The sequence below is a fragment of the Kryptolebias marmoratus genome, linkage group LG24, assembly GCF_001649575.2.
Source record: "Kryptolebias marmoratus isolate JLee-2015 linkage group LG24, ASM164957v2, whole genome shotgun sequence".
NCBI lineage: Eukaryota > Metazoa > Chordata > Actinopteri > Cyprinodontiformes > Rivulidae > Kryptolebias > Kryptolebias marmoratus.
This window is the reverse complement of record NC_051453.1, coordinates 17,755,294-17,770,562: the sequence shown is the minus strand read 5'-3', so window position 1 is coordinate 17,770,562 and position 15,269 is coordinate 17,755,294. Positions and strand designations below refer to the sequence as shown.

The following is a 15,269-nucleotide window of genomic DNA, read 5'->3' as shown; positions in this document are numbered from 1 at the left end:
ATAAAGTTGTTGTTTTCTTTGGCTAACTGAGCTAATTGCAGTTAGTCAGTTCAGCGCGAGACCCCCTCCTTAAAAAACGTTAATCGTAATGAGCTCACTGATTAATAACAATCTTTTATTTCAAGTTTAATTTCAGGTGTATATTTGGCGTAAAACAGTCTTTCTCTACTCTAAAATGTCTACGCCAGACTCAGACTTCATGGAGGCCGCCGAGGACGAGGACGAGGACAAATTATATCAATGTAGCTAAGTTTAAACGGGACCATATCCCTGTAATGGTATCCGTCTCTGGTCTCTTAATTTCCGGTGTAAACAAACTGTAACTATAGTGCGGAATTATTATTGTCGACAGAAGAAATCTTCACACTAGTACTTTGTAGCTTAAATGTAACTATCCTGTTACCTTAGGCAATTGTAATGTTATGTAAAGTACATTTGTTTTTAGGGATATTTGAACTCAGCAGGGGTGAGAGGGAGGAGGCCGGAAATGAGCAAAGCCCTTGCAGGTATGCTCAGTATTGTTTTTGGTCGTTTTGAAATATTATTTTTTAATTTTAAAGTCCTGTATCTGACCACTGTTTGCCCGTTGCTGAGGCGAAGATGGACGACAATGTTTTTGCCCATTTCTGTGTCTGCCTGTTAGCAAAATATCTCATGAAGCACTGGACGAACTGTAATGAAACTTGCAGAAAGCAATCATTGGACGAACATCTGCAACTCGAGTCAACCCGATTCAAAATGGCCAACACAGCTAACTGACCTTAAAAGCACAAAAATGGCTATAAGTCTGTAATTTTTTCACAAATATTGACCTAAAATTTGCTGTGGTAGTAGCTGAGACTGATCCCCAACACATATTCTGAGTGCTAACAGATTGCGCAGATCCTTATTTAATTTTTTTATCAAACTATTTGCGATCACCTCTGTTTGTCTGTCAGCACATTCTAATTTTGACACAAGAAGTTAATCCTTTTATGCCAAAAACACAATATCAGTGGCAAATAATAAATAAATAAATAAATAAATAAATAAATAAATAAATAAATAAAAAACCAACAAGCATTCGATTTAATATAGTGTTGAAATTGAGGGTGCATAAAGGGGACAATGAAGCAAGGATACTTACACGCATGATTTCTGTGCATGCAATTTAAAACAATAATTTTCAGGTATATTACAGTTTTCCCTGCACAGTAATAGGAGTGATCATTATAGTTTCACAGTACACGTGACAGAGTGTGTTTCGGCCCTAATGTACCGTGAAGCCAGTCTCCTGGAACACTGATAGATTTGTTATGCTCATTAAAGCTGCTGTCAGGAAAGGAGTGTTTGTTTGTGAGCTGAAAAATAGGAATATAAGCAATCACACAACTGGAGCATTATTATATCTGTGGTTTGTATTGTCATGTTCTTTTTGCTCAAGAATTAATGTGGCATAAAGTGTCATTATAATCACACGTAAATTTGTGACTGAAGTCATATAAAATTTAAAGAGAATGACTTCTTTGTCTTGGTCGTATATTGATATTATACTTTTGATTTATTTTTGATGAAGATATTCTACAAATACGTATACATTATTAATAACATTAATAAAAATGTTGTTAATATTTTCTCTTGTACAGATTTTTAAAATAGTATTTCCATTTTGTAACCCCTTTTAGTATACGAAATTTAAAGGATGAATGGGGATTATTTGTCTCTTTCACTCTGTATATTTGTTGTGAGTTTCATGCATTATTTTTTCTTTTGAGGACATTTAAAGGCTATCAATAATGGTTATAATTGTAACAATGGCACTGTCGATGAATACAGACATTTTTATGCTTTCATGCAGCTGTGTATATATGAATGCAGCTATTACCTGACAAAGAAAATGATAAATGTGCAACTTTTTATTGCATTCCTCTGGGGCATTGTATGAACCTGCATTATTTGTCAGGAGCACACTTCTGTCACTGTGTAGCTTTGAGATATTTTCTTATATTTTTCTTTTTGGGATGGACTGTGATGTATTGCTTCTCTATTGTTCAGGCACCATTTGAAAAAAAAAGGCTATCAGCACTCAACCCAGACCAAAGTGCTTTTAAGAGTTCAACTTATTGACTTCATGACGGAGATAACAGTTGTGGTAATGTGATTTCTTGCAGCTCTCGGGACACACGTACTCCACTTGAGATTATTTTTGAAGAGAAGATCGACACAGCTGGTATGGAGGTGCTCTGACAAATCTTTTTGACAGGATGACTCATAAGACAACACAATCAAAAATCCATTTCAGAAAAAAACAAGTAGCATTTCACCTTCAAATATACACGCCATTGTGCTGAAGGTCTTTAGAAGTTTTCATTTCCAACACGTTACTATTAGTTTGTATGTTCACTAAGATACTGACTTCAGTTTAATTTAATTGTCTTTCTGATGAGAAACATACTTTTTTTACAGGCTCCTCACAGGAAGTAGTTAAGAATATCAAAAAAGTCAAAAGGCCGAAACAGAAGGAGGAGCTTTTTAAGGAAAAACCGTGGACAAAGCCTGGTATGTTGTTCTTGAGCAAATAACTGTACATTACGTAAACTCCTTTAATGCTCTTGTCACCACTTGTATTTAGACTTGCTATTTACAGCAACTTTTTTGTTTTTAGGAGCTGAGCTTTCTGATTACTTCAACTATGGGTTTGATGAAGAAAGCTGGAGGGCATATTGTAAGAAACAGACTGAACTTCAAGCTTTCCAAAGAAGTCAAGGCTCAAAAATCCTGGTAATGCAACAGATTACTGACATGCTTACCTTTCCATTTTGAGAGGCTACAACTGAAGTGGGCATAAGTAGCTGTCCTATTTCCTTTTAGAGTGTAATTTATATGTAAAAAAGATTAGAAGCAAGGATTTTTGAATCTGATGTTTCTCCCCAGGCCAAAAAGGAGCACGCTCAACATAGAGAAAAAGTGTCTCGTGCTTTTCACTCCTCCGGCAGACGAGCTATTAAAGCCTGCAGGTTAGAAGCACGTTTTCTGTCACTGTGTGTGTCCTCAGTACTCCATCCTTCCGTATATCCCATTCCATGCCACTGTTCTGGGCTCCAAGCTGAAAGACAGGCTACAGCTGGTTGTTTCTGTTTGTGACACACCAATTATCTGTCTCTCTTCAATATTTTCACAAATCTTTCACCTTTTATATAGTTTATACATGAAATTGTCAACATTTTTGCCTTCTTTCACCCAGTGTGCCTCTCACTGCTTTAAGACTTGCAGTTTTCTTTCAAATCCCCCCAGAGTGGAGAGTTCCCACACCCAAACCCTCATTGACTTTTCTCTTCAAAACTGGAAGTGAAGGGTCTTTTTAACTTCTCGTATCTTTTTTTTAATATGACTTTGAGTTTTTGCACAGTGGCTGTTTGTTTGAGGCCAAATTTCTGGTGTTTGCTTCTGTCTGCCTGGTTCATTAGGAATCCTGTCAGGGAGTGACAGACACAGATGTGTGGTTATTATGGTTACCCTGCTGAGCCAATGACAGCAGCTTTAACATTTCTGCAGATCTGAGTTCTTTTTATACATCTTATACCATTTATCCACCAAAGCAGGCATTTTTGTCATGTTAAATTACTACAAAAGTAAGTCAAAAATTGCTATTGGGCTTTATAGAAGAAAGTTTATGTGTGTTGGAATATTAGGCAGTAGTTGCATTAACAGCCTTCAAAATTTCTTTGTAAATTTTGTAGTTTTGATATACGTATTTCCATGCCAACCATGTTACATTATATAGATAAGCTAAACTAAAATGGTATTTTGCATTTTAGAAACATTTTTTTAGCAAAATTAAATCTCATTACATCATTACTCCCCGGAGGAAACCCCTTTCTGGTAGAAAATGTCACACAAACTCTGTCCCACTTCTGTGATGTATGCTGCCTTCTGTCACACAGATCAGATCTTTTCCACTTGTCTTTTAGTTTATTGGTTGATGAGGATGTCCAATGAAAACCTGACTGTCAGCCAAGCTTTAATTAAAGGTCCATCTCCAGATGATGTACTCTCCCATTGGCAAAGTTACCCTTCGGGGAAGGTCGTGTGAATTGGAGTGCTGCGTGGCGTCACGCTTCTCCCTCTCCTCATGTGACAAAGCTGGACCAGAGGGGAGGCAGGCAGCTACACTGTAGCATGTTAGAAACCAGTTCTCATACAGATGGGGTGCCGGTTGTAATGTACAACGTTCAAAGATGTCACTAAGTTAAATAAAATGTGTGTGTTCTTCAAAACTGGAGTAAAAATTTTAAAGAGACGTTAAGGAGATGGAAGCTCTTCCTTAATGAGCGGCTATTAACTGTAGCTGCTATTCTCCTTTTCTTTGTGTTTTCTCTCTCTTCTGCTGATGAAATTCTTGTGACAGAAAGAGGTTAGTGTCCCATCTGTGTGTGTATCTTTGTGGATGGATGAGTGTTCTCTGAGGGAGAGGGTTGTGTGTGTGTGTGTGACGATTCCAGTATTCTGTTTTCAATAACCATTCCTTTGCAGCTTCTGAGTGGCAGGCAGAGCTTAAAGGGGAAACGAAAAGTGTTTTGAGGCTAACATAAATCAAAAGCTAGTCATAAAAAGGGCTTGTTTTGAGAGTTTCTCATAAAAAAACACAATAATTTTAAATTAAAAATAAAAGATTGAAAAACATTTTAGGGTCTCGAAGTGTGACGTATTGAGAGCCAAACAGGAACAACAACAAGGGAGGAAATAGCAAATACAGATAGTGTGAGGGTGAAAAGGTTCAGTGCATGGCAATTAATTGAATTAATTGTGTAAACCAACCCAAAACTACAACAGCTGTATCATTCTTCAGCTTCCCAAAGGACAAGAAAGTTTGATGGTTGTTGTTAGTTTAGCTCCACAGTCTGGGGACTGACTGCGCAGTTAATGATTTAAAGAGGAGCACCTGAAATACAAACCTTCAATAGAGGAACCACCTCATCGGTCTAATTGCCACTGTCCTTGTTCTGCTGTCTGACCGGCACCGGCCACCTCCTGCTGTCCTGATGGGAAATTTCTTGAAAACTGTGTGACATCATTTTAAAGCTTGGGGGTTCCCCTTGTGAAATGTGGGGCTCACACTCCTGACTGCATCACTCCAGACCAAAAAACAAAACAAACCGTGTTTTCAAACCAGTACTCTTGTTAGCAAAACTTGCTTCTTCTTCTGCTTCCATTTTCCCTGATAAACACGGTGACAGTAACTTCCTCAGCGTCCTACAGCTGTCTGCCACAGCTTCTATGTCACCAGCCAAGGACGTAACACTGCACACACAACCACCCCACTTCAGGATTCTGTCAGCAATGACAGCTGATCACCTCGTGGGTATTTAAGACTAAATCTAACCAGAACTCTTCGTTGGAACGTTGTATAGCTCACGTACTTGTGAAACCTGCTCTAGATTTCCACCACCTATGTTCACGGTCCAAAAGTCAACTGTTGTGCATCTGCAATATCAAATTCAGGATTAGCTCAGTCTACCCATCAACATCCAACCTGCCACTGTCCAATGAATAACTGACCTTACTGGAAAGTGTTAATCTCAGCACAGACTGGAATCCGCACCCTTCTTTTGGATCTTACAACATTGTAAGATAAGAACTTTTTAGTCAAGTTGTAACTGTCTTTCTGGAAGCCTTGTACTTACATTGTCACTGTCTCCACAGCTCCCCTGGTCTAACCTTGGTTATCCATGACAGTAAACTACTTACCTTTACTCCCCTGAGTCATTAAATTCTCTGTTTTCTGAAAACCAAATTTTGGGTCTAAATATTAGTCATAATTATGACAAGAAGGCAAAATAATCCAGATAAGAAGGTTTAATGCATTAATGGACCAGCAGAGGGTTGAACACTGGGAGTTAGTCCTGTTTTTAATATATTATAAGTGCTCTTCAGGGTAACATATGTTTGTGTTAAAAGCTTGTTCTGAAAAGCAAGTAATGTTTAGGAAAAATTAGTCGCCATCTTTTGGTGCTGTATCAAAGTATAAAATGAATGTAAATGTGATGTTGTGTATGTATAACATATAATATTACCTGATCAGCAGAGAGTCAGAGGATGACACTGATTTGAAAGGAGGACAAGCTGGACGCCACAACAGAAACAAAAGGCGTCCAAGTCTCTCTGATGCAGCCAACAATTCTCAGGTAGTGAGTGGCAAAGACTTTGAAGCTATTTATGTTTCCAATGTTCAAAAAGTAAAATAATGGCAAAACAGGAACATTTTCCTGGAAAGGTTTGGGTGTGTGTGTCTGCTTAATGACTACTGCAAATCATTCTAAAACTGTTTTAGGTATCCACCTTTATGTCACACAGAGGCCATTTTCCAACACTCTGTGTCTGTTGCAAAGTCTGATTTGGTGTAAATTTTCAGCATTCTGTAATTATTATTCAGATTCAGTGTCAAACTTGATACTTAAAAATAAAAAACAAAACAATTGTTACAACTTTTCTGCTTGTTTTTGCAAAGGAGAAGAGTGTAGAGGATGGAAATAAAAGATGTTGTTGGAACAACTGACAATGCACATTATTCCTGATTTACAGGAGAATCTATTGTAAATCAACCTTTCAAACTAAAAGCAGTCATGCATTAGGCCTACCTGAACTAAAAACAAATTTCCTCCAGCTCATTATGTTTTTGTTTCTTGTCTTTTTTTAGCTTTTAGCTTTTATTTGAACTTTCTTTTGTGAACACGCCATAATCTGTTGCTAGGATAATTTTTTCATCATAATTTTTTTTCACTTTTGTGCAGAGCATACATTAAAAAAAACAAGAACTACAAGACAAAGCATGAAGAACCAACGCTTTAGAAATGAGGAATGAAAAGTGGTATTCTTTCAGGAATGTGCAACAATTCATGACACTGAGTCAATTTACCAGTGCAGAGAGTAGACACTTGGCTCACTCAAACATTTCCAAAAACCCTGAGTCTTTCTTTTGAAATATCTTTTTCAATGTGTATTCAATACTTATCCTGCCCTAACCTCTATTGTGCATAATTGCAAAAAGATGAATGGCTGGTTGTGTTTCTGTACTTTGCAGACTGCTCTTCCGTGAAGGGGTGGGTCGTATAACCATCTACTCACACACACTCTAAAATTCTGCAATAAATTTCTTTTCTGAATCTTTTTAAGTGGTATGACCACCCTAATGTGTTATACCCCATTCTCTTTAACAGTTCCAGAGCGCACAAGAGCCAATGCCAAAGTGTACTGAAGCTGTTTCAGTCCTTCATAGCGACACCTGCTAACATTTAATGTTTTTTTTCTTTCTTTTCTCGAATCTTGCATTGCAGGTTCTTACTGAGATGCCCTACAAGGTGGATGATATCAGTCCTTGTGATTCGCCTCCTCCAGCCAGCCTCAAGTCTTTGTTAGATTTTGTTTCTCCACCATGTAAGTCACCCTGCCGCTGGGCAAAACCGTGATCTATCCAAATGTGAGCTAATTAGAAAAAGTCCATATATTTTGCTTTTTCTCAGCGATGTGCTTATTATGAACAGATGGCGTTTTTTTTAGAATGCAGTGGGAAAATATTTAGATCAAAACAAAGATTTTCAGGTAGAGAGAGCTGCAGGGGATCCTGCTGTTGTCTCCATGACGCACCATGCAGCTGCATAAACGACTAATCTCTCAGATGAGAGTGTTTGGAAAGCTGCAACACGTGTCAAAATAGATATTCCCGTGGAGCTGAAGGACAGAGGCAAACAAGTCTGTGCGCTTGAATGTGTTTGAAGACAGACATAGTCCATATATTTCTGCAGTCAGGTGTCTGTCACCCAATCCTGGAGAGGGTCCATCAGGGCTGTCAGTCAGTAGACTTCCTCCTGGTTTTTGAACTGAATGAGTGAGGAATCCACAAAGACTCCCTGGCACAAGCACACAGCTGTGAACATAATATGTGTTTGTCTTCAAAGGTTCCAAAATAGAAACACCAGCACTCTTACTGTTCACCCTGTGAGCTTCCATATTGTGCTGAAAACCCATGCCAGGCCTGCAAATAAACCCCAAATATCTAACATCCGGCCTACTGCAGCTCTGGGCAGAAACCTCCAGCTTTAAAGTATATATTTTTAGCTTTTATCTATAGGCAACTCATCTTCTTTAAGTTAGAGGCCCAGCCTCCTTTTGTGATGTAAATGTGTAGCATGCTAAAAATAGCCTCTGGTGAAGAAAAGGAAGTGCTGGGTCTGCATATTGTGCCATGAGAAATGTGCTGAACAGACTGACCATGGGGAATAGGGCAGAGAAAAACAGTGAACCATTTCTAATTTTTTTTTTGTTTTTTGTTTGCTTGTTTTTTCAGTGAGGTCACATTCGATGCCAAGTGTGTTTTGTAGGTGCAGCTTTTGCAGTAGAGTCGGGTCATTACAGGGTTGGATTTGAGGCAGAACCTGTGTCGTTTGTAACTGCAGCACAGCACTTGAGCTGTGTCAAGGCAGCTGGCTGTTGTTCGCTGCAGCTTTTTGTGTTCTTTTGATGATCAGAGATAAATAGATGTTCTTTCTGGACACACTGCACCACAACCAAATGATGTCACCCACTAATCAGAAGTACTGATGTTTCAACTGTTTATTATTGCAGAAATTGTTGAATAGAGCAATATTAACACTGCATTGAAAATCTAGTCTGGTTAAGAAGATGCTGCTGCTTTAGTTATCTTTATTTAGAAGTTATGCTTTATAAAGGCAGTGACAGGGTGGGAGGAATTAATAGCAAAGGAAGGAAAGTCATGTGTCAATGTAAATTTCCCAGACTGAGAGTTTGAGAAAAAAGAAATATTTTCACACTAAATATTTCTGCATTTTCTGCTGTACGGAATAGCATCCAATGGTCTCACATGAAATATCAGCTCCATCTAAAACCTTGCAGCCCATACCTCTGTGAAACATTAGCATGAGGCAGAAAACCACGCAAACACAGCCGACAGCGATTAACCCTCAGCCGTTAGTGCTCTCATATGCTGCCAAGCATGGAACTCCATCTCTTATCCAACACTCGCTTGAGATTACTGCAGGTAGAAACAATTACTCACTCACGCTAACATTGCAGACATGTGTGTGTAGAAAAGCTTGTGTTTACCATCGGTGTATGTTTATGTGTCCATGCTATTGAAACATGCTTATTTGCCTTTAAATGAATATTTATCCCATAACCATTCATGTAATGTTTTCATGCAGTGACCTCATCTCGTAATAAGTCGTCTCAGGTGTTTCTTGCATACAGCACTCTCTTTGTTCAGGATGAATCACACTGTCCTTTGGTTTGCTGCCTTGAAAGGAACTGCCTGAAGGTTCTACATTTTCAGGCTTTGTTGTCTCAGACTGTTAGATGGTTGTGTGCATGTACATTTTTAATTCTGTTCTTCCTTTGTGCGTGTGTTTCTGAAATGTTAAGGCCTCCTCTGCCAGCTCTAATGGGCAGAAAAACACAAGGCAGGGTAATTCGGTCCTCAGGGCAGCGTACAAAATGTGTGTAACAGCTCATACTATTATTCCTTTGTTTTCAAGACCTTTTTTATTTTTGTCTTAAAACTGCTTTAAGCTATTCTCACGTTAGGGGTCACAATGAACAACAAAAGTAGGGGATGGGATCCAGATGTGACCGTGTTTTGTGCTTTGATTCGTCATTTTTTTAATTGTGTGTGCGTGTCCACACAATTGCCTAGTGCAGGTTGAGTGTGTAATTTAGAGCTGATTGTTTTGCTTGCTCATGTAAAATCTGAACATTATCACAAGCGGGATCATTGACTGTGAATTCAAGCATTCAGTTTTATTGATGGAACAGAAGCCAAGTAAGACCTAGGTTTTTATGGGGCTCCATTGTAAATGATGACTAGACCTAAAACTTTTGTCAAATCAAGATAAATGAAATTGCAACATTTAAACTTGCTTAACATACTATTGAAGGAGCATTTTAAGCACACATGCCATTCAGCTGATATGTTTTGTCTGCTATGGACTAATTTATTTTTAATTGAAAGTGTTGTATTGGCTTTTTATCATGTTGATAATGTCCTTTCTGCTTTTTATAACACTTAATTTTCCACCCACGACTATAAATTGGATACTGATGGTCAAAGTCAATGGTATGCGGGTGTTTTTGCATAAATCTTATGCACAATTAAAGTCGATACTTTAGTTTCTTTGCTCTAAGTGTTTTATGATAGAAATCAAAAGTATAAATTATATTCCATTTATGGGGATAAATAATCATACCTAAATGATTTTGTGTACTCATGCGAAGCCAGACAGTGTTGTACAAGCAACTGCATGAAACCCTAATTACCTTCTGTAGAAATACCTAAGCTTTTTTTTTCCCCCTCACATAGTGAACATTTTGTTCCATAAATTGTGAAGCAATGACCTTAGAGCGAAGTCTGAAATACATATAAGAAAAGAAGCAGTTTTATTATTAAAACCCACAAACAAACAAACAGAAAACCTGCTGGGTTTTGTTCTTCTGTTTTTACTCCCTGTTGACACTGAAATGACCTGGGTTATATAGGAACCAAGGGCATCTCAAACTGTTAGGAAAACATGGAAAGACCGAATAAATAATAATCTTGAATCAACTGTTTGGACCTCAAAAAAAAAAAAAAAAAAAAACTTAAAATATTTTACAAGCTTACATTTTCAGGATATATATACAATAGTAAAAGGTGAAAATGAACATGTATGAGAATATAACTTCTTTTTTTTTTAATGCAGCTTCCCTTGTCCGATCAGGATGCTCTCCCTCCCCCACTGCCACCCAGTGCAGGTGAGTCCATTATCTTCTTTGTATGTGTTTCTCAGAGCCCTGACTGGAGTGAAGGAGCAGAAAAGACTGCAGGTGAGACAGCAATTGCATGAAGGAAGGAGTTCACTGATCTGTTTTGGGGAGGGCTAATGAGTCTCTTTTTGGCACCAAAGAAGTAGCAGTGTTTACGTTTTCTGACGTTACTCCTTTCCTCTTTAGCTTTATGGGTTTTATCACAGTACACTGTTGCTCATCTTGTAGCTGACACACTCACCAAATAAGGTAGAATTCAGATTAAAATCTTGTTTGTGCCTAAGCTATCCTGTTTATCAGTATCTGAGGCATCCTGTGCTCTTCCGACATATCCCAGACTGTCTGCAAACCCCCACACTTTAGCTCTAATTTACACGTCTGAGATCACAAGTGGGCCATGTTGTACCGCCGACTCAGGCATTTTTTTCTATGGCCTTGAATGCAGCTCCATTCCAGTTTTGTTTGGATGCTGTATGTGTCCAGCCTGTCTCAATCAATCTATGTTTGTCTGTCTCTACAGCTTCCTGTCTCTTTATCTTTTTTTTTCTATCCCAATGTTACTATTTCCCCATCTCCTAATCGGCTGTCTCTGCCCTGTGCCTGAAATCACTCAGTACTTTGTCCTAAAAATATATTTTTTTCTCACATCTCAGTCCAGCTGCCAAATCCTCACATCCTTCAGGGACTTACTGTTCCTATGAACTCTGCCAGCCATCTCCTGTGCGCTTTATGAATCATTTCCTTTTCAACTTTTTCCTTTCTCTCTCTCTTTTTTTTTTTTTTACTCACACGTGTATCTTTTAAAGCTCCTGCTTCTCCATTGCTGCTCAGTCTTTCTTTTTTGGGAACGCCACACATTTCTAATATAACCTGTCTGTCAATGCTTTTTTGGAAGATTCGAATGCTTATCTGTCTCTAAAATCTATATTTAGTTTTTTAAAACGATTACGCTAATTTCACCATATTATACCAACTAATGAGACTTTTGACATGTTTTGATAAGCTGTTATGCTATCAAAGTTGTCAATGATCCACATTCTAAAAAATGCTTTAATTTTTTAAATATAAATTTTATCCAAATTTCCATTGGGTAATTTTTTTCTACATACATCATATTTGTTTTTTAGAGTTGTTCTAATTTTTTTTGTTTTTGTCTGCAGCAAGTGGTTAAACTTATTACTTTGACAAGAACATTTGAATACTAAATGTACTACTATAAACTTCTAGATGTGATTCAGGATCCCAATGCATAAGCATTGAAGCACTCTTTTTCGGTATTTGGCTCTTACTCTTCAATTTCTGTCACATTTTTTGATTTACTACGCTGACCACAGCTTTGAAAAATCCCACACAAAGTATACATCAAAACAAGCAGCTCCATCTGGAATAGTGGGCTATGAGTTTTAGTAGCAGTACATTGTACAGAGTAGACTAAATGTGCAAGAAACTGAACATTTTCCATATGCACAATAATAGGATATGAGCAACACAAGGGCTGACTGAATTGGCATTTTGATATATTTAATGGCTTTTCTTCAACTGCAGTTCAAGTTTTATGGTTTTTGAAAATTTTTTACACAGAACATTCAACTTGGTGATGACGTAAAGCACTCTAGCTTTTGAGATGTTTTTACAAACAATCCCTTCTTACAAATCTTTACTCTTCGTAATCAGTTTATGCATCAAAACACAAGTATTTATGTCTTCCTTCACCCAGAGTGTCTCTTCCTGCTGCATAGAGTGTGCACGTCCAAACACTTATTGACTTCCATTGTATCTCAGAATTTTCTCTTCAAAACTGTAAGCAGAGGATTCTTTTAAATTAGTCACATCTCCTTTAGAAAACACTGTAGAAACATAAAGGGGGATCTGTGACGACCGGACATTTTTGCCACTTACAGATCAGATTTTTTTCCAGTACAACTTGCAGTGTAGTTTATGCACAGTGACTGTTCGAGGCTTAATTTATACACGGCTTTTCTGTCTGCCTGTCTTATTGGAGTGCTGTAACGAAGTAACAAACACAGGTTGTCATGGTGACCCTAATGAGTCAAAGGCAGCAGCTTTATTATTTCTCTTGATCTTGGTTGTCTTTACACTTCTTATACAGTTTATGCATCAAAACATCAACATTTGTCTATATAGATCATCACAAACGTAAGTCACAATCTACTCTTGGGATTTATGTAAAAAAATTTGATGCATGTCGAAATTTTAGACAGTAGCTGCATTGGTACCTTGATTGTAATTTATTGAGAAAATCTTTAGTTATCATCATGAATGTTTATGTTAGGCTCATGATGTTCTTGAGAATTATATATAAATATATATATATATATATATATATATATATATATAAAAACTTATCACAAGTTTATTAATTCTTTACTGTCAGCACAAACTCCCTTTCCAAACTCCCTCCTCACAATAGTCCATTCATGAGCGAGCCTTTCTCCGTCTGGTAGACAGAAAATGAAACTCAAGAGTGCTGGACTGATTTATCGTGCACATTGTTTGGACTCGCACCGTTGGATGAGCTTCATACGCCTTCAGTTCATCCTCAGCACACTCGGAAGTTTTCAGTTGAGGGTGGTGTGTGTCTCAGCCACGTGGCGGGCAGAAGATCAAGACAGTATCCGTATTCTGCCCTCCATCCGTTCTTTATGGGCTGGCAGGCGCACACTGCGTCTTGTCAATAAGCCAGTCACTTCAAACACTTGGAGAACACAGCAGCACATTTGGAAAAGTGCTTTGATCATTACACAAACCGGCCCTCTATTTTCTTTTCTAGTGATTCACTTGTGAATTTGCTTGCTTACACTGTTTGCTTTTATTACAATTATTAATCTCAAACATTATGTAAAGATGACTTATTATTAGGCATAATTAGGAACATATTGTAACAGATGATGGAAAATGAGAACAGGTATTTAAGATTTCTTCACACAGATGTGTAACCATTTACACAAGCGAGACATCTCAGATTCTTAATGTTGATTTTTTTCTTTTTTGTTGATTTTATTATTTGATCCTCACAATATTTCTTTAATATTCTTTTTCAGTGGACTCCCCGAAGGTTTTGATGGCCCCTCAACTTCAGGATACCAAAGTTCTTCTGGTAAAAATTGTGTTTCAGTAAAGAAATAATGATTATAAAGTAACATGACATTCCATAACAACCGAAGAAAAGCTGTTTGAGCCCCTGTGTTACTTTGCACAAATTGTTTTTGTCAAATAACTTTCAGAATAAGGCATGCTTTAGCTAAGCACTGTGTTAATAAACCATTCTGAGTACTGAAAAAACACAATTTAGACTTTGGAACAAATATGTACGTTTTATGCTTTTAAAGTTTGAATCTTCACAACATCTTCCTGACATACTCTGAACCTCTGTTGTGTTGTTTAATGTACAGTTTTAGTGTTATGTAAGTATATTTATAAAAGAAAAAACTTGTCAAACGCTCTTTAAAGACACCATTAATATTTTGAGGAACTAAAAGGAATGCTGTTGCCTACTACTGCTGTCTATGTCCTGTTACGGCCTGTTTTAGACTGATCACTTCTGTCGGTTGTATAATCCCAGGGAGTAAGGCAGCAAGTCCTGTAATGACTGATACTACCAAGGCTTGGGAATGCTACATAAAACAGCGAAAGCATGGCAGGGACAGAGTTGAAACTAGAGGGTACAACCACCATAAGAGAAGCAGAAGATCCAGATACAAAGGAAGACAAAGTTCCTCCTCTTCACACAACAGGTGGGTCTCAGTGCTGTGATGTTCCAAATATTTCTGATCAGGCTTGAGATCAGTTTATTTGATTTACAATCTTTAGGTTTTAAATCAGATTGCCTTTTTTCATTCCTTCCTCTTTTCCATTCATGGCCAACAGTGAATGAATGCAAATCTGCTGAGCAGCTGTGGGGTCTGCAAATAGAGTGTTTTTGATAGCCTTCTTTTATTATATTCTTGCCTTTTTATTTATGAGTGCACACTCAGCCTGGTACATATGCAGGACACACACACACACACATTTTAACACACTGATCAACCAATGATCAACCATCATTGATTGCCTTGTACTTTATGGTGCAAGAATATAGAAAAATGTTATTTAGGAAATGTCTGAAAACCATGAAGAATTGTGCTATATTGTGCAAGGGATTATACATTGGAGTGCTTCTCCTGTTCACTTTTCAGCTGATTACTGTAATATAAACTCGACCGGAGTGAGTGTAGGGAAAAATGTACAGCTATTGTGGAAAAAAAAATGCACTCTGTTGCAAAAGAGCTACACAAGCTAAAGGCGACTGCAAGACCAGGGGAAATTATTGCCAATATACAGGTGCTGGTCATAAAATTAGAATATCATGAAAAAGTAGATTGATTTCAGTAATTCCATTTAAAAAGTGAAACTTGTATATTATATTCATACATTATATACAAACTCATATATTTCAAATGTTTATTTCGTTTAATTTT

At 37.5% G+C, this 15,269-nt stretch overlaps 1 protein-coding gene across 4 annotated transcripts in view; it reads left to right on the top strand.

The window, feature by feature from the left end:
• The first annotated feature begins 114 nt into the window (after nt 1-114).
• fip1l1a (FIP1 like 1a (S. cerevisiae)) overlaps nt 115-15,269 on the top strand; it is a 20,922-nt gene continuing 5,767 nt past the window's right edge. For 3 of the 4 annotated variants that reach the window (XM_037974200.1, XM_037974199.1, XM_037974198.1), the window contains exons 1-11: nt 115-242; nt 446-506; nt 2,151-2,209; nt 2,446-2,538; nt 2,645-2,760; nt 2,914-2,996; nt 6,062-6,164; nt 7,314-7,413; nt 10,728-10,779; nt 13,854-13,909; nt 14,375-14,546. In XM_037974200.1, the coding sequence (XP_037830128.1) occupies nt 176-242; nt 446-506; nt 2,151-2,209; nt 2,446-2,538; nt 2,645-2,760; nt 2,914-2,996; nt 6,062-6,164; nt 7,314-7,413; nt 10,728-10,779; nt 13,854-13,909; nt 14,375-14,546 (962 nt within the window). In that variant the 5' untranslated portion in view covers nt 115-175. The remainder of the gene's footprint in view (nt 243-445; nt 507-2,150; nt 2,210-2,445; nt 2,539-2,644; nt 2,761-2,913; nt 2,997-6,061; nt 6,165-7,313; nt 7,414-10,727; nt 10,780-13,853; nt 13,910-14,374; nt 14,547-15,269) is intronic. The other variant, XM_037974201.1, reaches the window with a different exon arrangement.